Here is a 21,784-nt window from a genome sequence, read left to right as displayed (position 1 = left end):
GAGTACGACGAATGTGTACCCATGTAATAAGATTGTGACTTGTTTAATTTGGATCTCAAATAAATTTGTGCGCACTGGAGAAAGAAACGTAGTTTGACGTTCGAATTTTGGAATTCGGACATCCCGTTGTATAACCGTAGTATCTTTTTGTTATAGTAATAATCACTAAACAATCGAAATCTATACAGTAAAATATTCGTGCTTTATTATGTTTCTCTTTTCATTACAGTACATTTTCTCTGGTTTTTATTTCTAATTTATATAATTTCGTTAATGAGTAAATTGCTGTTGACGTTTTATTCTGTCCACCTATGAGAACAATGTTGATTGGTGCACACATAGTATAACCTCATTTCCTCTTCCGCTCTTCTGGTCTGTGCTTGAAAAAATACTGCCTCCCTGTGGTTACACTTTGGACAAGGATGTTCTTCAGTTCTTGGTAGAGTAGGATCGGATATAACGTCTGCTACAATGTGTGTTAATTCGCTGAAATAAACATTTGCATTGAACGAATACATTGAACAATTTTGTTGATAGGTATTAAAGATTTGTTCCACAGAAGCTTGGTAAGCAAGAATAATACATTATAAACACATTTTTTTTTACACCATAATCTGTTTGAACATATCTGCATACATTGCGCATACTTACTCAATTTCGTGCATAATCTTGTTCACGTAAATGCAATTACTGTCAGCGAACTGTTTGAAATCACAGTTTCTGCACTAGAATAAATACATGTTGTAAACTTTCAGGGTTGCGCCGTAACTTTAAGAATAAAACGTGAAGTCGTGTACGATACTTACCGCGTACATCAGCACTTTGTTTTCTTTGTCTTCTTTAGGATATAACATGTTATTGCATTCTTGGCAAAACCTAATACCAACGAAACCCGGTCCATCGTCGTGCGTATCGTACCCAGTTATTTTCGACATAATTCATAGGACGAGTCAGTTTTCTTTGCGTCTACCCAACGACCCACGATTATACTGTTTTCTCGATTGCTATGTAGGTAGATATATCAATTATTCTTCAACAATTGCACGTATAAACTTAAAATTTATTATAAACCGAAGCATCGATGAAATGTATGAAATCTCGAATGAATTAATTACGTTTTACACATATAATACAACTGCTTCAAAAAATTGTCCGCACTACTAAATTACGCTAAAATATAACCAATTAGGTTGCGTATCCAATCGCATTCTATTAATCGGAAAATGAAGCGCACCGATACAATTGTTAACATAGGTAAATTGTAAAAACACTAAGTGTACATAAATACACGTGCTGGCGTATTAATAACATCTTCATAGGTATATTTCAACCTCTGATTGGTTGAATACAATCGATACAGTTGCAGTATTGTGGACAAGTTATTTTCTTTGGCTCAGTGTTGCGGGTATGGGCATTCGTATGTACGTACACACACATGCACTACACAGGAGGAGCGTGTAATCATTCCTAAAAGTTATAAAAAGAAATGCTTACCAAGTTTTGTTTTGTTAAACTAACTATAATGCACAGATGAAATTAACCAAATTGTTAATTTCTATTGTCACTGGCTACGAACGTTAGCAAACGTTTTAATTTTGAACATATTTCAGTTACACGGTCGTACAGGCGAGTATTAGAACGGACGACTTTGCAAGATGATTATAATCAAGAATGAGAAGGTTTAAATATTTTAAATACGAAACAAGAGAGTAAAAGGAATTATTTTGATTATCGTGATTTTAAAGTTTATTAAAATATTTGTGTTAATTCGTTCGCGACATTGGTCGATGATAGAGTATCTAACTTAACCTATTGTTCGTTCGACTTTATGATAATGTGTATGTAAACATATTATGTCATGTGTTCATAATTTGTTGGCTGCTGTATCAACACCATCTATATACCTGGTGAAGAGTGTATGGTAGTAGATTCGTATAGGGCCGCCTATCGTGGGAGCAAATGATTCATCGCATTAGGACGCACTTTGTTAGAAGTGTTTCAACAAAGAAGAAGAGACAAATTTATAAAATTAATAAGGAAAACACGATTACCATATTTGAGTGTAGCTTTCTACATAAACCGATAATGTAAAAACGGATAAAATTATCAAGGAGTTTTCTAATTTTAAAGCAAGGAACGTGAAGTTTTTAAAAATTTAATGCCTGGACTTGACAATAATTTGTAGAATAAAATCAGTTGTGTAACGAAATGTTAATGCACCTTGCTCGATACATATTGCTTTAATATTGAAAACTCGGGTTTCATTTATTTTTAATTTGTCACGCAAGTTCGAATGTAGTATCTTCAAAATTGAAACTCGCATCGGGGCACTATTAACTCTATCACCACTCCTGATCGAAACATAACAAAACACGATAAACGATCGAAAAACTGATGATTAAGAAATTGGACTTTCCATGAAAAAAATGGTGGAAATGTTAAAAATGATAATTTTCCAGATACATTTATCTTTTATAAATATTTATCGCGACGAGAAACCGCATGCCAGTACGCCCTTGGCGCAGTCACGTGACTCTGTTTACCCGCACTTTATCTTTAAGTTAAACGGACACAGATAAAATATTTGGTACGTTTACATGAAACCGAGAAAAACGATTTTCGGTTTAATCATTATATATACATTGTGTACCTGGTAATTGTTTTTGGTATTTTTTGCTCGAATGCCGATAAAAGTAAGAAAGAAAGTAAGAAAGAAAGGAAGAAAGAAAGAAAGAAAGAAAGAAAGAAAGAAAGAAAAAAGAAAGAAAGGAAGAAAAGAGAAAGACAGTGGACAACGAGTAAAGTTTTAGAAAATTATTATTCTTTATGATTTCAATGAAATTCGGTGTAAACGACGAAAGCGTGTCACTGGTATTATCGTGTAGAAGATAAAGACGAAATTTTTAGTAAAATATCAAAGAATATACCGAATTAATGTATAACAGAAATTTTGTTTATATCGTATTTACTGTTAATTCTTTAATAATATTTAGAAAACTTTTCGAGAAGATTTAATCGAAACTGCAACGGTTTGTTATCCGCAACACGGAGAAATATAGACGACACGTAGGTATAGATAAAAGGGTTTTTGGTACGGGTTCGGGGAGTTTAATGTTCGTAAGAGTTTTCAGGAAAGACAAGAGGTGCGCTAGTGTTCACTAAGCTACCCCCAGCCTTACTACCCCCACCCTTCCATTCGAGCTCCCCTAGCTAGTGCAAATCTCGGCGGATGAATGTTTTCTTAAGGGATTCTTCCCGAAAGCGACGCGAAAATCTGAGAGGAGTCGACGGAGCTGAATATTCGTGAGTGAAATCATTTATCGTAAATTTTGTGCTATAATTCTATTCCTGGAATCTTGAAGTTTGTACGATTCGGTTTCGTAAAGTAAGAAGAAAGAGCAAACTTGTGTTCAAGGCGTTCCTGGGGGGTGATGGCACTCACGCCGACAGCGTCTCCCACAAAGATTTCACCATTTTTCTATTGACAAAAAAATTTTATACTTCTCCGCGTATATCGGATATTTTTTGGTTAACCTGTCGGCTAGTACGCTTTGAACACGTGATTACGATAAACGCCGCGTAACTACAGTTTGTATTCGAACTTTTTTGTCGAAGAATTCACTTAAACATTACGAGCGACAGATTTGTTTTGTTGCACGTTCGTTCTCGTATAATGCTATGGAATTCTTTTGAAGTCTCTTTGACGTCAATTTTCTGCTTTGTAATCCCACTTAACTAGGAACAAATTACCGATTTGAGTATTCGATTAATGTATTTTCTTAGACAACACAGCCATATTGTATATTATTTTACACGAGTTGTTACATACTCATTTAATTGAGTTCAATTTTTGCATTTAATTACAGTTTCTTGACTCGTCTGTTTACTGCTTATTGTTATTGCCGTTCAATGATTTCTGTCAGAATTTGTGCCTCGGTCTACTCGAATTACTACCTTTCTATGGAAACGGAAAGCCTTTATTCGTCGATAGATGACAATTTAATTGGCTGGTCGCATCTGTACGTTTAGCTGTTGTTCGTTGCACGCGAGTTCAGGTACGCGCGTTATGGATTTATCGTTTGCGTTATGGGTAAATTTTGACAAAAGTTTACCCTTAAAACGGAACGGATATTGCCAATTTATTAATCGCGATAGATAGGATACGAACAATATTCAGAGTATGGTAAACGATTTTTAAACGAACGACAGTGTCTAGCACGCTTTATCCCCATTGCGCGAAACGATTTGTACCACGGGCCTGATATTTGAGGGTACGATCGAAAAGTTTAGAAGTACAAAGAACAAGATTTAATCTTGTAAATTGTGCGCGTAACGCAGAATCTGTAACTTTGTTTTCTTTATTTTCTTAATTGAAAGAAACTTTTCTCTTACGACCGAAATATAATTGTATTATGTATTGATATTGACAGGAAAATTGTTCTAAAACGGTACTATAATGGAGATCGGAAGTAACCTACATACCCCGGGTAATTACCCTGGCGGGGATCGTCAGCAGTTTTGTGTTTCCTGGAATTCTCATCAATCGAATATGCACAGCGCGTTTCCCAAACTCTTAAGTTCGGAACAATTTGTCGATGTCACTTTGGCATGCGACGGAGGGTCGATAAAGTGTCACAAAGTGGTATTGTCGGCTTGTAGCGATTATTTGGAACGTTTACTACTAGAAATTCCATGTACCCATCCTATTATCTTTTTGAGAGACATGAGAATGTGGGAACTTCAAGCTTTGGTGGAATTTATGTATCGCGGAGAAGTATACGTGGAGCAACAGCAGCTGGGTAAATTGATGCAGGCAGCCGAAGTATTGCAGGTACGAAAGAAACGTTTTTCATTAGAATTTCTGTTTGTTCTCGATTAGTTCGATTTACATGGTAGACGCAATACACGTGACGTAGAATGTTTCACTAAATTCTTATGAAAATAACTTGATCGCCAGATCCGTGGTTTGTCTACCCAAGGAAACGACAACTCTTTGAGCGAAAGTAACTCGCAGCAATGCGACTCTAATACTTCTGTTGCCCCGTCGACGACCACACAACAGGACGAAACTAATTATAAACGCGAGGAAACTCAATCGGACGACGGGGGTTCGAACGCCAATTTTCTCGAGGCTACGACGATCGCTGCATCCAGCACGGCAAGCGCTCCATCGCACAGCACTACGCCCGTATCGCAAAATCCGAACTCGTCAAATTTTATGGAGCACAGCGAAGCATTGCAACATTTGGAAAAAGCACTTAGCGCTTGCGAAGCAACTTTAACCGAAACCCAAGGCATGGTTAAGATGGAACCGGACGAGCAATTTACTCAGCAAGAGGTTAAGCCATACTCCATTAGTATGGTACCGAGCAGTAATTGTAACCCTAGTAGTCCATTTCCTGCGATCGAAGGTAAGAAACAAAGTCGGGAGGGAGGGAGGGAATGGGTGAAAAAAGGAGAAAAATGAGATCGGAAAGAAATGTCGTTTCCCGTTGAATACACGTTCTCACGATTACTTGTTGACTTTGGACAACGGACAGACAGTTCCATTAGACGTACGTTGTACGATAGAAATTCCATCAGATCGGGTAAGAATCCGACAAGGCTAAATCATTTCTCGCTTCATCGTTGCGTCTTCGATTTTTAGGTTACCAGAGACGACAAAGACGTTCGGAAGAAGAATTGAAGCAAGCTTCGGATATGGTGGCCCGTGGTATGACGTTTCAAGTTGCTTCGGAAAAGTACAAAATTCCGATAAGTACGATTCGATTCTATATGGTTAGAAAAGGAATATTGCAAAGGCGAAAACGCGGTCGCGGTTCGAGTAATCTTGGCATGAACAGTCAACCGGGAAGTCCCGCGAGTCCGCCATATCATATGATGAATTATCGTTTGCCAGAAAGCCTAAACTCCAGCCTACCGTAGTGCTGTACGAGAAGTAGCGAGTTTTTAGACTTGAGTTGAATCGAACAAATTTTTTATTGCCGTATCGGAGCTGTTCCAGACTGTCATTCTTCCCATCCTTATCGACTCGCACCGAGTTATCCGCTTTTCGTTCGATCATTCACAACTCGCGTTCACGCATATCCGTTGCGAATGCGTTTTCGCTGCTCTACTCTACTCTATACACATTTATTGCATTTACAGAGGATAGTAATTTAATAGAGAATAATTGACAATGTGTACGTATCGTACACGATAGGCACGATTTTAGTCTCGAACAGCTCGGCTCCGTGTACATAAGCGCCATACGCTAGCTTTCGGGCGCAGCATCGAGACGAAAGGAGAGATAACGAAAAACAAAACTGAACGAGGTCGGGGATAACTGATTTTCTTTTTTATCGTATGATTTGATTAAATCGATTAACTAATCGGGTAACTTCCGTTTGGTTTCTTTCCTGTCGCGACAGAGGCATAGAAAATAAGGAATGTTAACGAGTGTCGATGCGGCGCTCGAAGGCCACTCGTACGGTTCAGTTTGGGCCGTGTTCCGTTCTTCTACTTAGTGACACATACACCTTGCGTACATGGATAGCGTGAGAGGTATTTTTTTGAGTCCTATACACAGATTGCTACAACAGATTTACATAACACGGTTCATAGAGAAGATTGAACGCGTCACGCGAAACATATTTTTACGACCGCTCGAAAATCTTTTGATAATGCGTATCCGTAGGGTAGGTTCTTTTTTATTACGTCGTATTTATATATATAGACACACACACACACACACACACGCGCGCGCGCGCGCGCACACACAAACACACACGGCGCGCACACACACAGAGCACACACGAACCACACGGCGCGCATACGCGCGCGTGCACACACACACACACACACACACACACACACACACAAAGCACACACATCGGTGAAACGTGTATGCATTTGTTAAGTTGCTCGTTTTTCGAATCCATGGTATAATCCGCAATTAATCTGAAATTCCAAATATCGAATTTTGGTCTTTCCTTATAAAATTGAATAGATAGAACGTAATAGATCGTGTGCGGGATGGAGGTTTGCTTGCTTTTGTTCAACGGGAAATCGAGGAAAACGACAAAGTCGAAGCTCGCGGTCGAAATAATAATTGTAACTACGGCGAAATCGTAGGCTTCGTCCGCGACCGAACATTAGTCACTACGTTCAAGACTGGTAACACGTGGCTGATCCACAACCACGTTGAATCTTATTCTATTGCAAATTTGGATCTGTTACACAGATATTTTTGTAGGCACTTACCGTGGAAGGTGTCTTCTTTCTGCCTTTGTATATGTGTGTGTCTATATATTTATCTATACATGTATGTACACACACATAGACGCGCTTGTACGCGCGCGCGTATTCAGACGAGTATATACGAGTACGGGAGTAAGTTATCGATGCGTATACGGTAATACCAGCTAGTACGGCCCTGAATCGGTTTTACACTGGTTTTCATAGATCGTGGGTAGGTGTCGTTTCTTTCCGGGCATCGAATCGTTCGATCTCGGGTCGAGACCGAACCTCGCACGACGTATCGAGAACGAGCACGATAGACCGATAGCGAACGAACCTCGAGCTCCCCGCGTTCGGCAGTTGGCAGGGAAATTTTTATACTTTTCGTTGTATCTTTATGAAACTATTACCGATAAAAATTATTCACTCAACGAGAAACGAGAAACAATAAATCCAGATGCGATCTTACACCAAGTAATTTTAATTAAACGTAATTGGAAGTTTTTCAAAAGTGATTCGATCAACGTATAATTAAAATTAGTCCAATAGGAGGAAGGAGGCTGTATTTGGATTTACTTTTATAAGGGGAAACAAAGTACGGACGCTGTGCCGTTTGATAATATTCGCAAAAATGTTGTAAAGGGAAATATAAAAGAGAATCAATTTTCGGTAGCGTGTAAAGTTTGATTATTGAAAATCAATGAGAGGGAAAACTCGGTGGTATTTAAGAGGGGTTACTGTATAGGCATACTCGTGCGTAGCCGTGTATCGGTAGCTGAACACTCGATACTCAAAGAGCCCGGTACCCGTTAAAAAAACTCTACAATTTAGCTTTACGACAAAGGTCACCGGTAACAAACGATCAAGCGCACGTAACGTAACGTAACGTAACGTAACGTAACGCTTTTTACATGCTAATGTACAAAGAACATTTATAATCGATCGTCAAAATTCACCAGTTTTCATAAAAGCGATCAAATACGGCCTTCGGTCATTTTATGAATATTGGATTTGCCTTTTCGAAAGATTATACGATTACACATTGAGATCCGTGGCGCACACGCACCAGCGCGCGTCCGCGTAGTGTATTTATACGCGCGCGCATACACACATACATATACATACACTACACACAATTGTAACGTAATCGTACAGTGTATTGCCTTTGTTAAATAGCATTCGGATAAAGCCATATTTTTCCATGCAATGCAATAATCCAGCAAAATAAATTACCGTAAATGTGAAACAGCCTAAAATAGGAGAGTGCCAGATAAAAAAAGGAAGGAAAAAAAGGAGAATAATAATGGGCGTAATCGATGTTAAACGTTGTACAGACGATGTCCTACCATTTAGAACGTATCTGCCTTTTATTCTGGCCTCGTGATAAATCCTGACTTTATTTGTACTTGACAATATACAGGATACCGTGGAAAAGAACGACTAAATTAGGTTAGGAAACTTTATGAACTTTTGATTTCTCGCGGTACGCAGTGAGTCCTGAAATTTCACCTCGTTCGCGCGAATTCGCGTCGAATTCTCCGTTCAACCCGCGTAAGATCGCATAGATCGTACAAATATTCCTTCCTATGCGGTTTTGTTTCTACTGCTTTCCCATCGTTCCTTAACGAGTTTTCTTTTTCCTTCGTCTCTTCGCGTTCGCATTAATCCCGGATGCTGTTTCCCCATCGTTATTTCTCTCTTCGTCCTCGTCTTATCCGCGTTTCTCCTTTACGTTTGTCGTTTTTTCCCATCGATCGTTTGGTCGTCGAGAACCGAATCGAATCGGATCGCATCGCATCGATCCGATCCGATCCGATCCGATCCGATCCGATCCGATACGATACGATCCGTCGAGATCGCGGAGGAAGCCAAGAGAGGAAAATAGGAGATCGTATATTACGGCGAGCGTTGCGTTTGTGTGCGCGGTTACAATCTTGCCGGAATAACGCATAAGCGACGAGGTAGTTTTTTCACCATTGTACAGCATTGTTGCTTGAAAATTCGTATCGCGCGAATCATCGTTCAAAGAGTTCCAGTTGACAAAGGTTTTATACAGATCTATTAAAAACCAGTATTTCAAACCAATGAAGAATAATTAGTTTTCTAATAATAACGATACATTTTACGTGAACTTAGTACAGTGCTTAAGTCAGTAATGCTCAGCGTATGTAACAATATTTTTAGTGGAAATCCGTGTCATACTCACGTGAATTATAATGCCCTTAAAATATGTAACTAAACAACAATCAAAGAAGCATGGACGACACTTGACGACTATTATTACTATAGCCGTTTTCTTAGGAGTACGTAGATCGTAGCCATTTCGAGGCAGTTTATGTTATATTTAATTAGGTTATCGCTTCGGACTACACTTTTAAAGCGGTATTATTATTTGTAGATAGAATTTGCGATTATACTTATTACGATGATCGGTCGATCAATATAATTAAGATTTCTTTTTACAGTTACCGAGATCAATATCCTGCGAATAGGGAACACGATCGATCGGTCTTTCCGTTTTTTTCCACTCTGCGACGTGGCTTTCGTTCTTTGTTATTTTTTCTAATCGATTTTTCGATTCTCCAGTAGAGTCTGTAAAATAGAAAAATTTTACTCGAAGATATTCAGGCGACGTGCATCCGCTGCACGTTAACGCAACGAATGCCCAATATTTGCACGATACAACAGCAACAAGAACAGCAACAAGAACAGCAACAAGAACAGCAACAAGAACAGCAACAAGAACAACAACAAGAACAGCAACAAGAACAATAACAACAACAGCAACGGCGTGCGTGCGTGCCCCTGCCTGCCTGCCTGCATGGATGCGTGGTTGCGTACGTGTATGTGTGTTCGTAATCGCGTGCGTGCGTGCGTGCGAGCGTGCGTTTGCGCGCGCGGAGAAATGGAGAGATGGGAGGTGAAAGATGGTGCGCAAAATTAGTCCACCGCGTGGTGACGCTTTCGGTCGATCTTCCCGTGCCGGAGTAATCGACCGATCGATCGGTTCCTTGCTCGGGTTAGAATCGTGGAGAACGTTCTATAGATATTTTTCGACGAAATCACAAACCTATGAAAAGTCCAATTTTCTAAACGTAGGTTCCTTAAGACTAACAAATTCAAGGTTAATCGTTACGAGAAGGTTGCGTGTATGTACGAACAATGTAATATCGCTTCGAGCGAGAGCCGTCTTTCGATTTGGCACGATCGATTCGAAACGATCGGTTCCGGTGTACGCGCGTGACCCGCGACAAGCGTTTTTTTTTCTGCTCGAAGGACGGCAACGTTTGACGCGGTACGCGTCGTAGGTGCACGCACGATCGAAACGCGTGTACGCGTCGCGGATAGCAGAATAAATTAGCAGTTAGCGGCAGATGTAGGTAAATAACGAGTCCCGCGTTGTTCGGTTCATATCGCGAACGCGCGTTGATCGCGATTATCGACGCCGAGAGCCGTATTACGAATCGAAAAGGGGAAGGAAGAAGAAAGTATCGAATTGCGTTTCTTTTTCTTATTCCAATCGGTTTATACGTTTTTTGTCGCGGCCCCGAAAGGACGAAAACGCGGAACGGAGGGGGGGGGGGGGGGAGGGCGTAGCTGAGAGAGCAAACGGCGTCGTCCGAGCGTTCTACCGATCTGATTTCTTCGAGAGGAAGCTTACGATATCCGGAGTATAGATCGATTTACTTGCGCGAGACGATTCGGTAATCAACATCACAGTAACGGTAACGCGTTCGAAGTTTCTTCGAGTCGCAACATATATGCACTTCTGTACAGAATTTTTCGTAGGTTGCGAAGATTTCCATTGAAAACTCTGCACTTGTCGGCTTCGTGAAATTAAAGTATTGTTGTTTGATTTACGTATAAGCTGTACGTTAAGGAAAAAAAAAATTGCTTATAATTTTAGGGTCGTGTAACGTGTGTTAGCGAAGCATGCTTCTAAGTAGAAAGATAGGACAATGCTATAACAATAATTATTATTATAATTAAAGTGAATTAAGAGTATAAGGCATTTAATAAGTGCAAAGTATTTCTTAATAAAAGTACTTCCAAAAACGGGGACGCATTGAATTCTTTCCGTAAACCGCACTCGTCCAACGAAATCGGTTTCGTCCGTAATGTACGATTTGCGTTGGCGTTTGTCCCCTTGGTCGGAACTAGATTTTTCTTAACTTTCCGTAAGATGGCTGTAACGCGTGTTTCGATACTGCGCGATCGAGTAGTTCGGCTCGGCGCGCACGGTCGGCTCCCGTTGCCGGAACGGACCCAATGGAAAATCGACTGCCCTGCCCGTATCTTCGCGATCCCTAAAACTCGACACACGTGTCGTGTCCACTACTCCGTTGAACAAGTTTGCGGAACCGTTTCTTTTCTCTTACGTTTGCAACGTAGAAGTCGTTTCGGCACCGACAGCCTTATCTATCGCCGACTCGAGTTTCACGACCGTGAAATATCGCGATGTCGTTTCAAACGACACAGATGTCGTCCGATCCTTGTTTCCTCCTTTTATTCCCGAAAATAAACGAAAGAAGAAGAAAGAAAGAGAAAGAATTATGCATTTTGGAGGTAGAAAGCCGATTCGAGCGGAAGCTACGAGGCTGCCGAAGGCGATTCCGAACGAAAAACTGCGACGACCTTTGACTAATTCGAGGGAACTAATTTCAGACGCGATAATGTAGATTCTGACAAAAATTCAAATAAATAATTTTTATCAATGGGCACATTCTTTTGGAAACTCGAGTCGTACAAAGTATCCAAAGAAAAATCGAATGTGCGAATATACTATACGTACGTACGTACACTTTAGACCGAAAATAATAGCCAGTAGCGGTATACGTAAGACGTACCGAGCCGAGTATCCGCTGGAAATGGCATCAACGGACCAGTTCAGCGACAGATTGGGAACGAAACGAAAAGCGCACGTTCCTTCTATGTAGATTTCTTCCGTATCGTTTGTCCGAAGAACGTAACGAAAATATTGAACGCTACGTTAGCGAAATTAACGGCACCATCTACCGATGCAAATGGAAACTATTCTGTCGCAAACTTGGATGTTTCGCCATCGAGGGATTTGCCTCCGTTCGAAAATTAGTAGTTCGATCGGTGTTTGCAGTGGCCGTTTTCTTAAAATTCGTCCGTTATCGAGAGTATCGTTAAAACCGATACATCCGATCCAGACTTGTGGTCGTCGGACAAATATATGTTTATATTACGTATAAGAGCGTCGAGATTGTAATTGCAAAGTAGTATCGTATCGCGTCCGGTTGTTCGCGACAACCGCTGAATTCATAGGCCCGTGAGAGGTCCAAGTTGTCTTATCGATGAAAGAAACGCGGTAGGAAGAAACTTGTTGTCGATATCGATATCGATCGTAGAGCATTGTACACGTTTGCGTCAGATGTACAAATTATCGGTAAACAACGGTCGCAAGGACGAAAGGACGAGGTATTTTTGTAGAGTAAATTTGGATAGATGGTTCCGCGTTGTTTGGAATCGAACGAACGTACGCAAATATATACGTATCTACGCAGAAATGGAACGACGTAGCGAAAGGTTATCGATCGATCGATCCGTACGTCGATTCCTTTTCGTTGAAAACCATCTGGCCGCAAGCCCGGTAAACATTTTACGTTTACCGTAACGTTAACGTTCGTTTTGCACAACTAGCAACAATGTGTACAGAAACGCAGGGAAATAACACGCGGTGGTAACGGAGGGTAATTGCTGGCTCGCTCGTCGAATCCATCGAACGTGCGAGAAATACGGGCCGAACGGGTAACCGAGTGATTGTAAAAGTTTCAAAAGTAGCGACGAGTCGTTGAAACTTTTCCGAGGTATATTTTCGTTTGCGTTTCGAGTCGACGGATTCCGTGTCGTTTACGCAAACGCGAAATATTCGTCGCGAAGCGTTGTTACTTTGGTCGAAGAAACGCGTCGTAACGGAAAGATCACGATCGAGAAAATACAAGTAGGTAGGAATACGAGACGAGAAACGAAAAACTATTGTTCCGATTTTGATCGTACACGGTACGCGTGCGTGGGTGCGTGCGTGCGTGCGTGCATGCGTGCGTGCGTGCGTGCGTGCGTGCGTGCGTGCGTGCGTACGTACATACGGTACGTAGGCGTTGCTTGTACGTAGACTCTTTTGCACCGTCGTTCGGCAGGCGTTTCGCCAGAGAATATCTATATACTCGCGCGAGCGAGGAAAACGGTGAACGGTGAACGGTGAACGGTGAACGGTGAACGGTGAACGGTGAACGGTGAACGGTGAACGGTGAACGGTGAACGGTGAACGGTGAACGGTGAACGGTGAACGGGGTGTTGGGGGGAGGCAAACAGAGGCGCATCCTCCTCCACCGTGGAACACAGCACCGAGTCGTGCAGATACGTAGCTACGATGCGTATAAATGCGTAAACGACAACGACAACGAAAGAAAGAAAGAAAGAAAGAAAGGAAGAAGCTAAGGAAGCGCAGGTGCGTCGGCGTAAATCGTAGACGGAATCGGTTACGCGCGTCGCAACGATAAGGTGGTTGTTACCGCGGTATAATCGTAGGTGGCGGTGGAAGGTCCTTTGAGGGAATCGCGGACAAAGGACGAAAGACGAAAGACGGGGAAAAGTCGACGGTGACTCGCGAACGCGTTTTCGGACCAAATGGGAAGACAAAGCAACCGGAGGAAATCTACGTGGAGGCGTCGCGTCGCGTCGCGTCGCGTGGCGTCGCGTGGCGTCGCGTCGACTCGACCGAACCGAGTTTTTCGACGCGAAATTGCGCAGTTGTCGCGAGCGAGCGATTCGGTGCTGCGCACGCTCCCGTGCGTTCCCTTTGTGTTATTTTCGGGCGGAATCACCGTTCGAAGCTTTAAATAGGACCGAGTTTCCGACGAAGAAGACAGTTCGCGACACAACCGGTTCTATATGTTGGAGCATCGCAGATTATTCGCTGTGAGTAAACAAGCGACGACGAAACAGCGAGCGTGTCGAGAAACGTCAAACGTCGTTCTTATCGCGGATCGAAAAAGCGGAGAATCGGGAACGGTGTTATCCAGCGGTCGGTTCTCGAAAATGTAAAGGAAAGACGCGTTCGTTCGCGAATCGTTTCGAAGCCGAGGGATAGGTTTCGCTTTGTAGAACGAGGGAAAGGAACCCGCCGGGCGATAAAACGGGGAAGAGGAATTGTCGGTAAATGGAGAGTACGGGCGGAGAGATAGGCCGGGGAATAGGCCACCGCGACGAGGACGATTCTCGATCGGCTCGCGCGGTTCCGATATCATCGCCAAAATTGTATCGCTGGTTTGGCAGTGTTCCGACCTACGAATCGAGATCTCGAGCGTCGGTTCGATCGAACGCGAGCCGCGCGATACTCGAACGGATCCGTCGATCGGATCCACGGGACAGCTAGAGCCCGAGTTCTCCTCCGAGTTCTCTTCCGAGTTCTCGAGGCGGAGCGGGATGTTTGCCGTCTCGTACGCGAAGAGTAGCCAGCCGGCCGATGATATCCGTCTAAAGGTTTCTTCTCGACCCGACGTTTAGATGCCTACGAAATGCACCGCGAGCCCGTTGCAACGGGAGCTAGCCGACTCTATAATACGTTTGCAATCGCTCGACGAGATCCGTATCCTGCTGGCTTGCGGAGCGAAGGCGAACGAGCCGGTCACGCAGGGTTTGAGGCCGTTGCATTACGCGGTCTGGCAGAGATACACGGAGGCGGCCCAGTTGTTGTTGGTGCGCGGCGCGGACATAAACGCGACCGACGAATGCGGATATTCGGCGTTGCATCTCGCCGCCGAGCACGGTTACCTGGATTTGGTGAAGTTGTTGCTCGAGCACGGGGCCAGGGTCGACCATCGACAGGAAACCGGGGAGCTCTTTCCAAGGTAGGGTTCTCCTTCCCCCTTTTCCTCCCTCGCCTCGTCCGCTGTTATTTTCTGCCCCTCGATTGGCATCGATAGAAATTCGATCGAAGCGCGTTCGCGCTCGCGCTCGCGCTCGTGCTCGCGCTCGCGTCAAGGATCTTTCGGTGCTATAAATTACTGGGCGGGTAATTGGATCGACCGATCGGCGATCGAGGAAAAGGGAAATACGGGAAAGTGGAGGCGTGTACTCGCGCGTGTTCCTTAGGACGACGTTGTGCGACGAACCGCTGCGACTGGCTTTGAGGAATCGGCACGTCGACGTGGCTCGAATTTTACTGGAAGCTGGCGCCAATCCGAACAAAAGGTACTTTTTCGGATCGGAGATCAATTTGGTGTCACCGTTGGATCTGCAGTGCATGGAACTGTTGTTGGCGTTCGGAGCTCAACCGAACACGAGGGATCGCGCGGGACTCACGCCGTTGATGAAAGCCGCGCGACTACCGCAGGTGAGAAATGGATAAAAAAAAGAAAAATATATACATATATATTATATATAGAGGTATATAGATTTGTACGTTTCGGATCGCGCGGCTACTTCTCGGGGTTCCTCAGGGTATAGCTTCCGTGTTGCTGTTGCTGAGTTACGGAGCGGACGTAAACTCGATGGCGGACGCGCGCCACGACTACCGAACGGTTCTTCATTACGCGATCCTTGGGGGGGATCCGGCGGTGATCGACCTGCTCCTGAAACAAGGGGCTCGTCTCGACCTCGGGCCCGAGTACCAAAAACCCACCGCTCTCGATCTCGCGATTCTCAAGGGAGATCCTTCGATCGTCGAAATGCTTTTGATGTCCGGTAAGTTTTGGCAACGATGTACGATCGGTTCTCGATACCGAAGCGACCGACCCTTTGAAATTTCAGGCGCGGACGTGAACGCGACTTCGCCGATCATCGGTTCGCCGCTTCACGTCGCCTGCGCGGACAACATTCCGAACAGGTTGAAGATCCTCTCGATGCTGCTGGAACGGGGCGCCGATCCGAACTTGGTGATACGCAGCGACGAAGGACCGGCGTTGCGTCCGGTGCTCGCCGAGTACGTCGCTTCGAACGAGAATCCCTCGGTCGAAGTGGTGGTTCTGTTGCTCAAGTACGGCGCCAGGGTCGTCATAAAAACGCAGTTCCGCGACCCGCACGGTATACTGAACTCGCTCCAGAACACCGCGGACAAGCCACGGCTCCTGAAAGCGTTGCTCGAGGCGGCGGAAAGTTTCGACCCGTGCATGATACGAAGATCGAGCAGTCTAACGGACGCGCAGAAGGCGATCGTGATGGAAGCGGCGAGAACCCCGTTGCCGTTGACCCATCAAGCCAGACTGATCGTCCGTAGGCTCTGCGGCACCAAGTTACCAAAAATTGTCCGCATGCTCCAGTTACCTCAATCTCTGCATCGTTATCTTCTTTACGACTTTCATTAAGGGGACTGGAACGTTCGTTTTCCCCGTCCCGCCGAGGACTTTTCGATCATCGTCGCTAGCCTTTCCGTCCATCTTTCTCGCGTTCTAACGACGAAAACGACCGTCGCGTCGTCGAGACGACACTTTTGTACCTTTAATCAGTACCGATGCGACACATTTTATTCTGTATAGTCTGTACACGCGCGATGCGTAACCGTTGAAAAGTCGAGCCAAATAAACCACAGTTTTTCCAATCGGATTATCCGATCGCCCCACGTTGTTCGCGCGTTTCTCGCCGAGAACGACGGAACGAGGATAAAAAAGGGACCGGAAGGAGAGACTCGGGAGCCACGTAACTACCGTAGATCGAATTCGTCTATAGTATGTACGCGCACGATCGCGTATCGCGTATCGCGTATCGCGTATCGCGTACCAAGGGCACGAAATTACGATGCGCGGTACGTTGACGTCGATTCGTTCTCAACGATCGCGTATTACCGTACCTTATCCTATCCTCGAAATAGCAGCCTCGATACGGTGACCCGCGTCAAACCATTGGCAATCGTTGTACACGGCGAAGAAATTGTAAATTCGCGCGGTCGATCGCTCGTGCCAATTTCGAAACTACATTTTATTCGACGAACAAAGATCGGCTTACGATCGACGCAAATCTCGGGTTTCGTTCGAATCCGTCCGTCTTGCGACGATCCTGGATCGTCGTTGAAAATTCTTCCCAACGATCGGTGACTCGACGATTTCTCTCTCGTTTCCAGATTCGTGCGAGAAGCGAGTTCGCTCGTCGATTCACCCCTCGATCCACGTGTCGATATTCGACGAATCGGAATACGCGAAACAAAGCGTACAGAATCGCGGACACCGGTGTCTTTGGTGCCTCGCGCGAATCGCTTCGCGCTAGATATACGTACGTGGATACATACGCGATCTATTTCGCAATTGTATATTTCGTAAAACGATCGAGTTAAATCGATCGATTCGATTCCTTTTAGATTCAGAGGCACGCGTCCTTCGGCGCGGTTCTAACGTGCCATCCGTGCGTAACCTTATCGTTGCCGCTGCTACTTTCTCGTGATCGGATTACGCGCATTGCGAGTCGTTTTAAAACTGCAATTTTCTCGATTAAAACTTATCAATTTTCAATTTTTCCTTCTTTCGTAAACTTTCAATGCTCCGAAATTGTCGTCCAAGTATTATTTCGTAACCGTTCGGGCGACGGGTTGCGTTTCGGTTAGTCGCGTCGACGAGTTGGATATTTTCGAAGGTTTTAAGAATTAAAAATATATATCGCGCGCGGTTGGTTCTCCAGTCCGCTATAGTAGCGCGATCTAGCGTTTCGGCAGCGGGGCGACTGGAACAAGATGCACGTACGTACCGAAAGAAAGCTGACCGCGTTATTAAGGAAACCGGTACGTTACGAGTTTAGTTCGTACCGTCCGCATCCTCTTCGATTTCTAACTTCCTCGTGGCATTTACCGAAAAGTTTGCTTCTTCTACCGATACGTCTTCCGTGTCGTCGTTCTTGTACGTTGCGTCGATTTCTATAACGATATGCGCATTTTGACGCAATATTGCGCAAAGCGGTGCGTTTGCTACGAAGAACCTAATTAAAGAAACGTTATACTTTTGTTTGAAAATTATGTGGACGGTACGAAATAAAACGGTGGCGGTAGTGCGCTCCGCTTACCGATTACCGATAAAAGCGATTATCTGTTGCGGTCATCCGCGTTAGCAGTGCTCGATCGCACGATCATTTCATACGTACTCTCCTCCTCGTTTATTTCGTTTCTTTTCTTTTCTTTCCTTTCCTTTCCTTTCCTTTCCTTTCCTTTCCTTTCCTTTCCTTTGTCGTCAAATGTACATTATTTTAAGCGTATCCGTTCAGTGCATTCGGATTCCTCGTTCCCGAATCTACGATACTCGGAGACACGAACTCTCGTGACGTCACAGAGATACGAAGCCTTCCGATTGGTAGAACAATATTGTTCTAAATTAAGTTCTACCAATTGAAAGTTGGAACGTACTTGGCGCGATACGTGCCAATTTTACATTCTTCGATGATAAATGTACCTATACGATGCTCTCTTGCGTTTAGTAAACTGCGATTTCGTGTCGCACGGTTGCGTGCGACGGTGTTCGTAGTCTGGAGGGGTAGGTACGAATCGCGAGGAGCCCGAGTATCGCGAGCGCCACCTAAGGAGTCGTTTCGAATCGATATCTCGATTCCGCGGAATTCTCGCTGATCGACGTAAAGAGAGTCGGGGGTGATCGAAGGGTGGTTAAAGACTGGTCGGCAACGAAAGGTGGTAAGCGAAAAGTATTCGTCGAATCGGTAACTGTTGGTTATTAGTAATAATAATAATAATAGTGTTGACGACGACGACGACGACGACGACGACGACGATGAGAATGACAACGACGGTAGGAATAATAGAATAACGAATCGTTAATAATAGCAATAATATTAACAACAGCAGCAGTAAGAAGAAGTTGCAAGTGCGAGAATAGCGCCGCCATCAACGTTGCGGGCGTAGTTGCGTCTAGCAATCTTCGATCGCTATAATGGCCGCCAGAGTGTTGGTGTCCGTTCTACGATCGAGAAAAGGAGGCGTCGGATTATGGAGCGAAAAAGGACTGTTGGCTGTTGGCACGAGAGGAACTCCGCTAAGCGTCGGAAGGTGATGTTAACGTAACCAGTTTCGGAGCTATGAAATGTAATTGCGCGACGTAGATACTTGGTTATGTAATCGTATTCTAACCTAGAAAAGGCGATTACTCGACGTAAACGCTACGAACATTGCAGTCAGCAGCGCGGCGATCATCAATGGAATCCGGAGCCGGAAGACCTGATAAAGCTGACGAAGACCTCCGTGCTACATTACCCGGATAAAGATATGAGATGGAAACCTTCGGTGGTGGAGCAGATCGATACCATTCGTCAACCGGGAATTAAAAACGTAATGATTAATTTCGGTCCGCAACATCCAGCCGCTCACGGAGTGTTGAGATTGATAATCGAGTTGGCCGGGGAGGTGGTAAGCCGTGCCGATCCGCACATAGGTCTCCTCCACCGTGGTACGGAAAAGTTGATCGAATACAAGACGTATATGCAAGCGTTGCCCTATTTCGATCGTTTGGACTACGTTTCTATGATGTGCAACGAACAGTGCTTCTCCATGGCCATCGAGAAGTTGCTGAACATCGACGTGCCTTTGCGCGCGAAATATATCAGGAGTAAGTAAAGATTGGTTTCGGTAGGTGGTACGACGACTTTGGAATCCGATCTCGGTTCTTCGACGTTTTCAACGGATGCAGTTTCGATCCCTCTGTTACGTTTTCAGCTCTGTTTGCCGAGATAACGAGAATTTTGAATCACATTATGGGAATCGGAACGCACGCGCTCGACATAGGTGCTCTGACGCCGTTCTTTTGGCTGTTCGAGGAACGGGAAAAATTGATGGAATTTTACGAACGCGTGAGCGGCGCACGAATGCACGCCGCTTACATACGTCCCGGTGGTGTTTCTTTGGACATGCCGTTGGGTTTAATGGACGATATATACGAATGGGCTTCCAAGTACGGGGAGCGATTGGACGAGGTCGAAGACATGTTGACGAATAACAGAATTTGGATCGGTCGCACGGAAAACATTGGCGTAGTGACGGCGGAGAATGCGTTGAATTGGGGTTGCAGCGGCGTAATGTTACGAGGTTCGGGAATCAAATGGGACTTGCGGAAAGTCGCGCCTTACGACGCGTACGATCTCGTCGACTTTGACATACCGATCGGTAAAAACGGGGATTGCTACGATAGGTAAGAATCGAATCGATGCGTTCGTCCATTTGTTTTCTCTCGTCTTTTTTTGGAGGCGTAGGTTGATCGTGTTCGCGTACGGCTTTCGTTTCAGGTATCTTTGCCGCGTCGAGGAAATGCGACAGTCTTTGCGAATCATTTATCAGTGTCTGAATCAGATGCCACAGGGCGAAGTGAGGATCGACGATGCGAAAATAGTACCTCCGAGACGGGAAGAGATGAAGACCAGCATGGAGGCGTTGATTCATCATTTCAAGCTCTACACGCAGGGTTTCCAAGTGCCACCTGGTGCCACCTACACCGCGATCGAGGCACCGAAAGGCGAATTCGGAGTTTACCTCGTTAGCGACGGGAGTAGCAAACCTTACAGATGCAAGATCAAAGCTCCGGGTTTTGCTCATTTATCCTTGTTACGTCACGTCGGTCCCGGTTGCATGCTCGCCGATATCGTTGCCATTATCGGTACCTTGGATATCGTATTCGGCGAAATCGATAGATAGACGACGGACGGATGGACGAATTTCCTCGTGCGATTCAACGATAGTACCGACGAGTTTTCCTTTGTTGATTCGTGTTTCCCTAGATCAGCGAGATCGGTAATACGATCGCGAATAAGAGATAAATAAAAAGGATTTGTTACCGTAACTGTCTGCCGATCGATTTCCGATCGTTCGTAACGCGACGAACGAACCTCGCGAGCACAGCAGCCAGCACCTTTGTCCAGAAACCGGGAAGAAGTTTGCGAGTTTTACAACTCCAATCCAGTGGAGAAGGTATCGGGATGACACAATCGAGGAAAGGTTTCGTCCAAATGTTCGGGAACGTGGAAAATTGGGCCCGTGTTCCACTTTGGTAAGGAACGTTTGCAGTTTGTACGATTGCAACGAGGAAAGATGGGTTGTACCGGTAACTAGCGTTGGCGGAAGATAACGATGTTCTTCCCGAAGTCGTCGGGATTAAACGCCGTCGGTTGCGTAACGTTTCAACTAATCACGAACGTTACGAATAATGCGATATTACCGCGAACGAGTCCGGTCTGTCCGAGTTGTCTGGAAACGTGTTTTCGTGTCACGAAATTACAGGGATTAGCTTCCAATGAAGAGGTCAAGGCTCTCGTTATCCGTAATCCCGTGGTGCCTCGAGCAAGGGCAGCCCGTTCGTTGCACAATTACTCGAGCGTAATTGCGCGTTTGTTGACGCGATCGAACGCGATCGAAAGCGATCGAAAGCGATCGAAAGCGATCGAACGCGTTTCTTTGGGTTCGGCGCAGATTACCGTCCACGTTGTTCGTTTCGCTCGAATACGGATCGAAACGAAGAAAATTGTTCCTTTCCCTTCCGAGTAGCGCGAAAGGGTTTAAACGCGAGAAGAAGAAAAGTAAGAAGAATCCGGTGCGTCGAAAGGTAGGTTTATTCGTGGTTGGTTG

At 44.7% G+C, this 21,784-nt stretch overlaps 4 protein-coding genes across 10 annotated transcripts in view; 3 read left to right on the top strand and 1 right to left on the bottom strand.

Annotated features, from left to right (window-relative positions):
• Nd-49 (NADH dehydrogenase (ubiquinone) 49 kDa subunit) overlaps positions 1-21,002 on the top strand; it is a 64,036-nt gene extending 43,034 nt beyond the window's left edge. Inside the window, exons 1-5 of one of the 4 annotated variants that reach the window (XM_076306213.1) lie at positions 18,511-18,850; positions 19,022-19,222; positions 19,348-19,778; positions 19,886-20,357; positions 20,452-21,002. In XM_076306213.1, the coding sequence (XP_076162328.1) occupies positions 19,107-19,222; positions 19,348-19,778; positions 19,886-20,357; positions 20,452-20,857 (1,425 nt within the window). In that variant the 5' untranslated portion in view covers positions 18,511-18,850; positions 19,022-19,106 and the 3' untranslated portion in view covers positions 20,858-21,002. Of the gene's footprint in view, positions 1-18,510; positions 18,851-19,017; positions 19,259-19,347; positions 19,779-19,885; positions 20,358-20,451 lie in introns of those variants that run through there. The other 3 variants (XM_076306211.1, XM_076306212.1, XM_076306214.1) reach the window with 3 other exon arrangements.
• Positions 7-6,844, top strand: LOC143144131 (uncharacterized). Of its 2 annotated transcripts, XM_076306224.1 has the most exons (5): positions 7-3,066; positions 3,132-3,303; positions 4,431-4,831; positions 4,958-5,411; positions 5,648-6,844. In XM_076306224.1, exons 3-5 carry the CDS (start codon positions 4,457-4,459, stop codon positions 5,923-5,925), a joined length of 1,107 nt encoding a protein of 368 aa, XP_076162339.1. In that variant the 5' UTR covers positions 7-3,066; positions 3,132-3,303; positions 4,431-4,456; the 3' UTR covers positions 5,926-6,844. The 2 variants fall into 2 exon arrangements, with proteins under 2 accessions (XP_076162339.1, XP_076162340.1); XM_076306225.1 differs by lacking the exons at positions 7-3,066; positions 3,132-3,303 and adding an exon at positions 3,920-4,055.
• On the bottom strand, positions 184-1,623 carry Rpii15 (RNA polymerase II subunit RpII15). 3 transcript variants are annotated; one of them, XM_076306245.1, is made up of 4 exons: positions 1,495-1,623; positions 807-1,004; positions 652-725; positions 184-486 (listed from the first exon to the last, which is right to left on the bottom strand). In XM_076306245.1, exons 2-4 carry the CDS (start codon positions 933-935, stop codon positions 297-299), a joined length of 393 nt encoding a protein of 130 aa, XP_076162360.1. In that variant the 5' UTR covers positions 936-1,004; positions 1,495-1,623; the 3' UTR covers positions 184-296. The 3 variants fall into 3 exon arrangements, with proteins under 3 accessions (XP_076162360.1, XP_076162359.1, XP_076162358.1); XM_076306244.1 differs by lacking the exon at positions 1,495-1,623 and adding an exon at positions 1,116-1,343; XM_076306243.1 differs by lacking the exon at positions 1,495-1,623 and having other exon boundaries at positions 807-1,335.
• LOC143144126 (ankyrin repeat and SOCS box protein 16) lies at positions 13,566-17,435 on the top strand. The gene is made up of 5 exons (XM_076306215.1): positions 13,566-14,163; positions 14,752-15,095; positions 15,340-15,580; positions 15,687-15,930; positions 15,997-17,435. Exons 1-5 carry the CDS (start codon positions 14,137-14,139, stop codon positions 16,548-16,550), a joined length of 1,410 nt encoding a protein of 469 aa, XP_076162330.1. The 5' UTR covers positions 13,566-14,136; the 3' UTR covers positions 16,551-17,435.
• Positions 21,003-21,784: the final 782 nt, after the last annotated feature.

Source organism: Ptiloglossa arizonensis, chromosome 3, assembly GCF_051014685.1.
Source record: "Ptiloglossa arizonensis isolate GNS036 chromosome 3, iyPtiAriz1_principal, whole genome shotgun sequence".
In the NCBI taxonomy this organism is placed as follows: Eukaryota; Metazoa; Arthropoda; class Insecta; order Hymenoptera; family Colletidae; genus Ptiloglossa; species Ptiloglossa arizonensis.
This window is presented reverse-complemented; position numbering and strand designations above follow the sequence as displayed.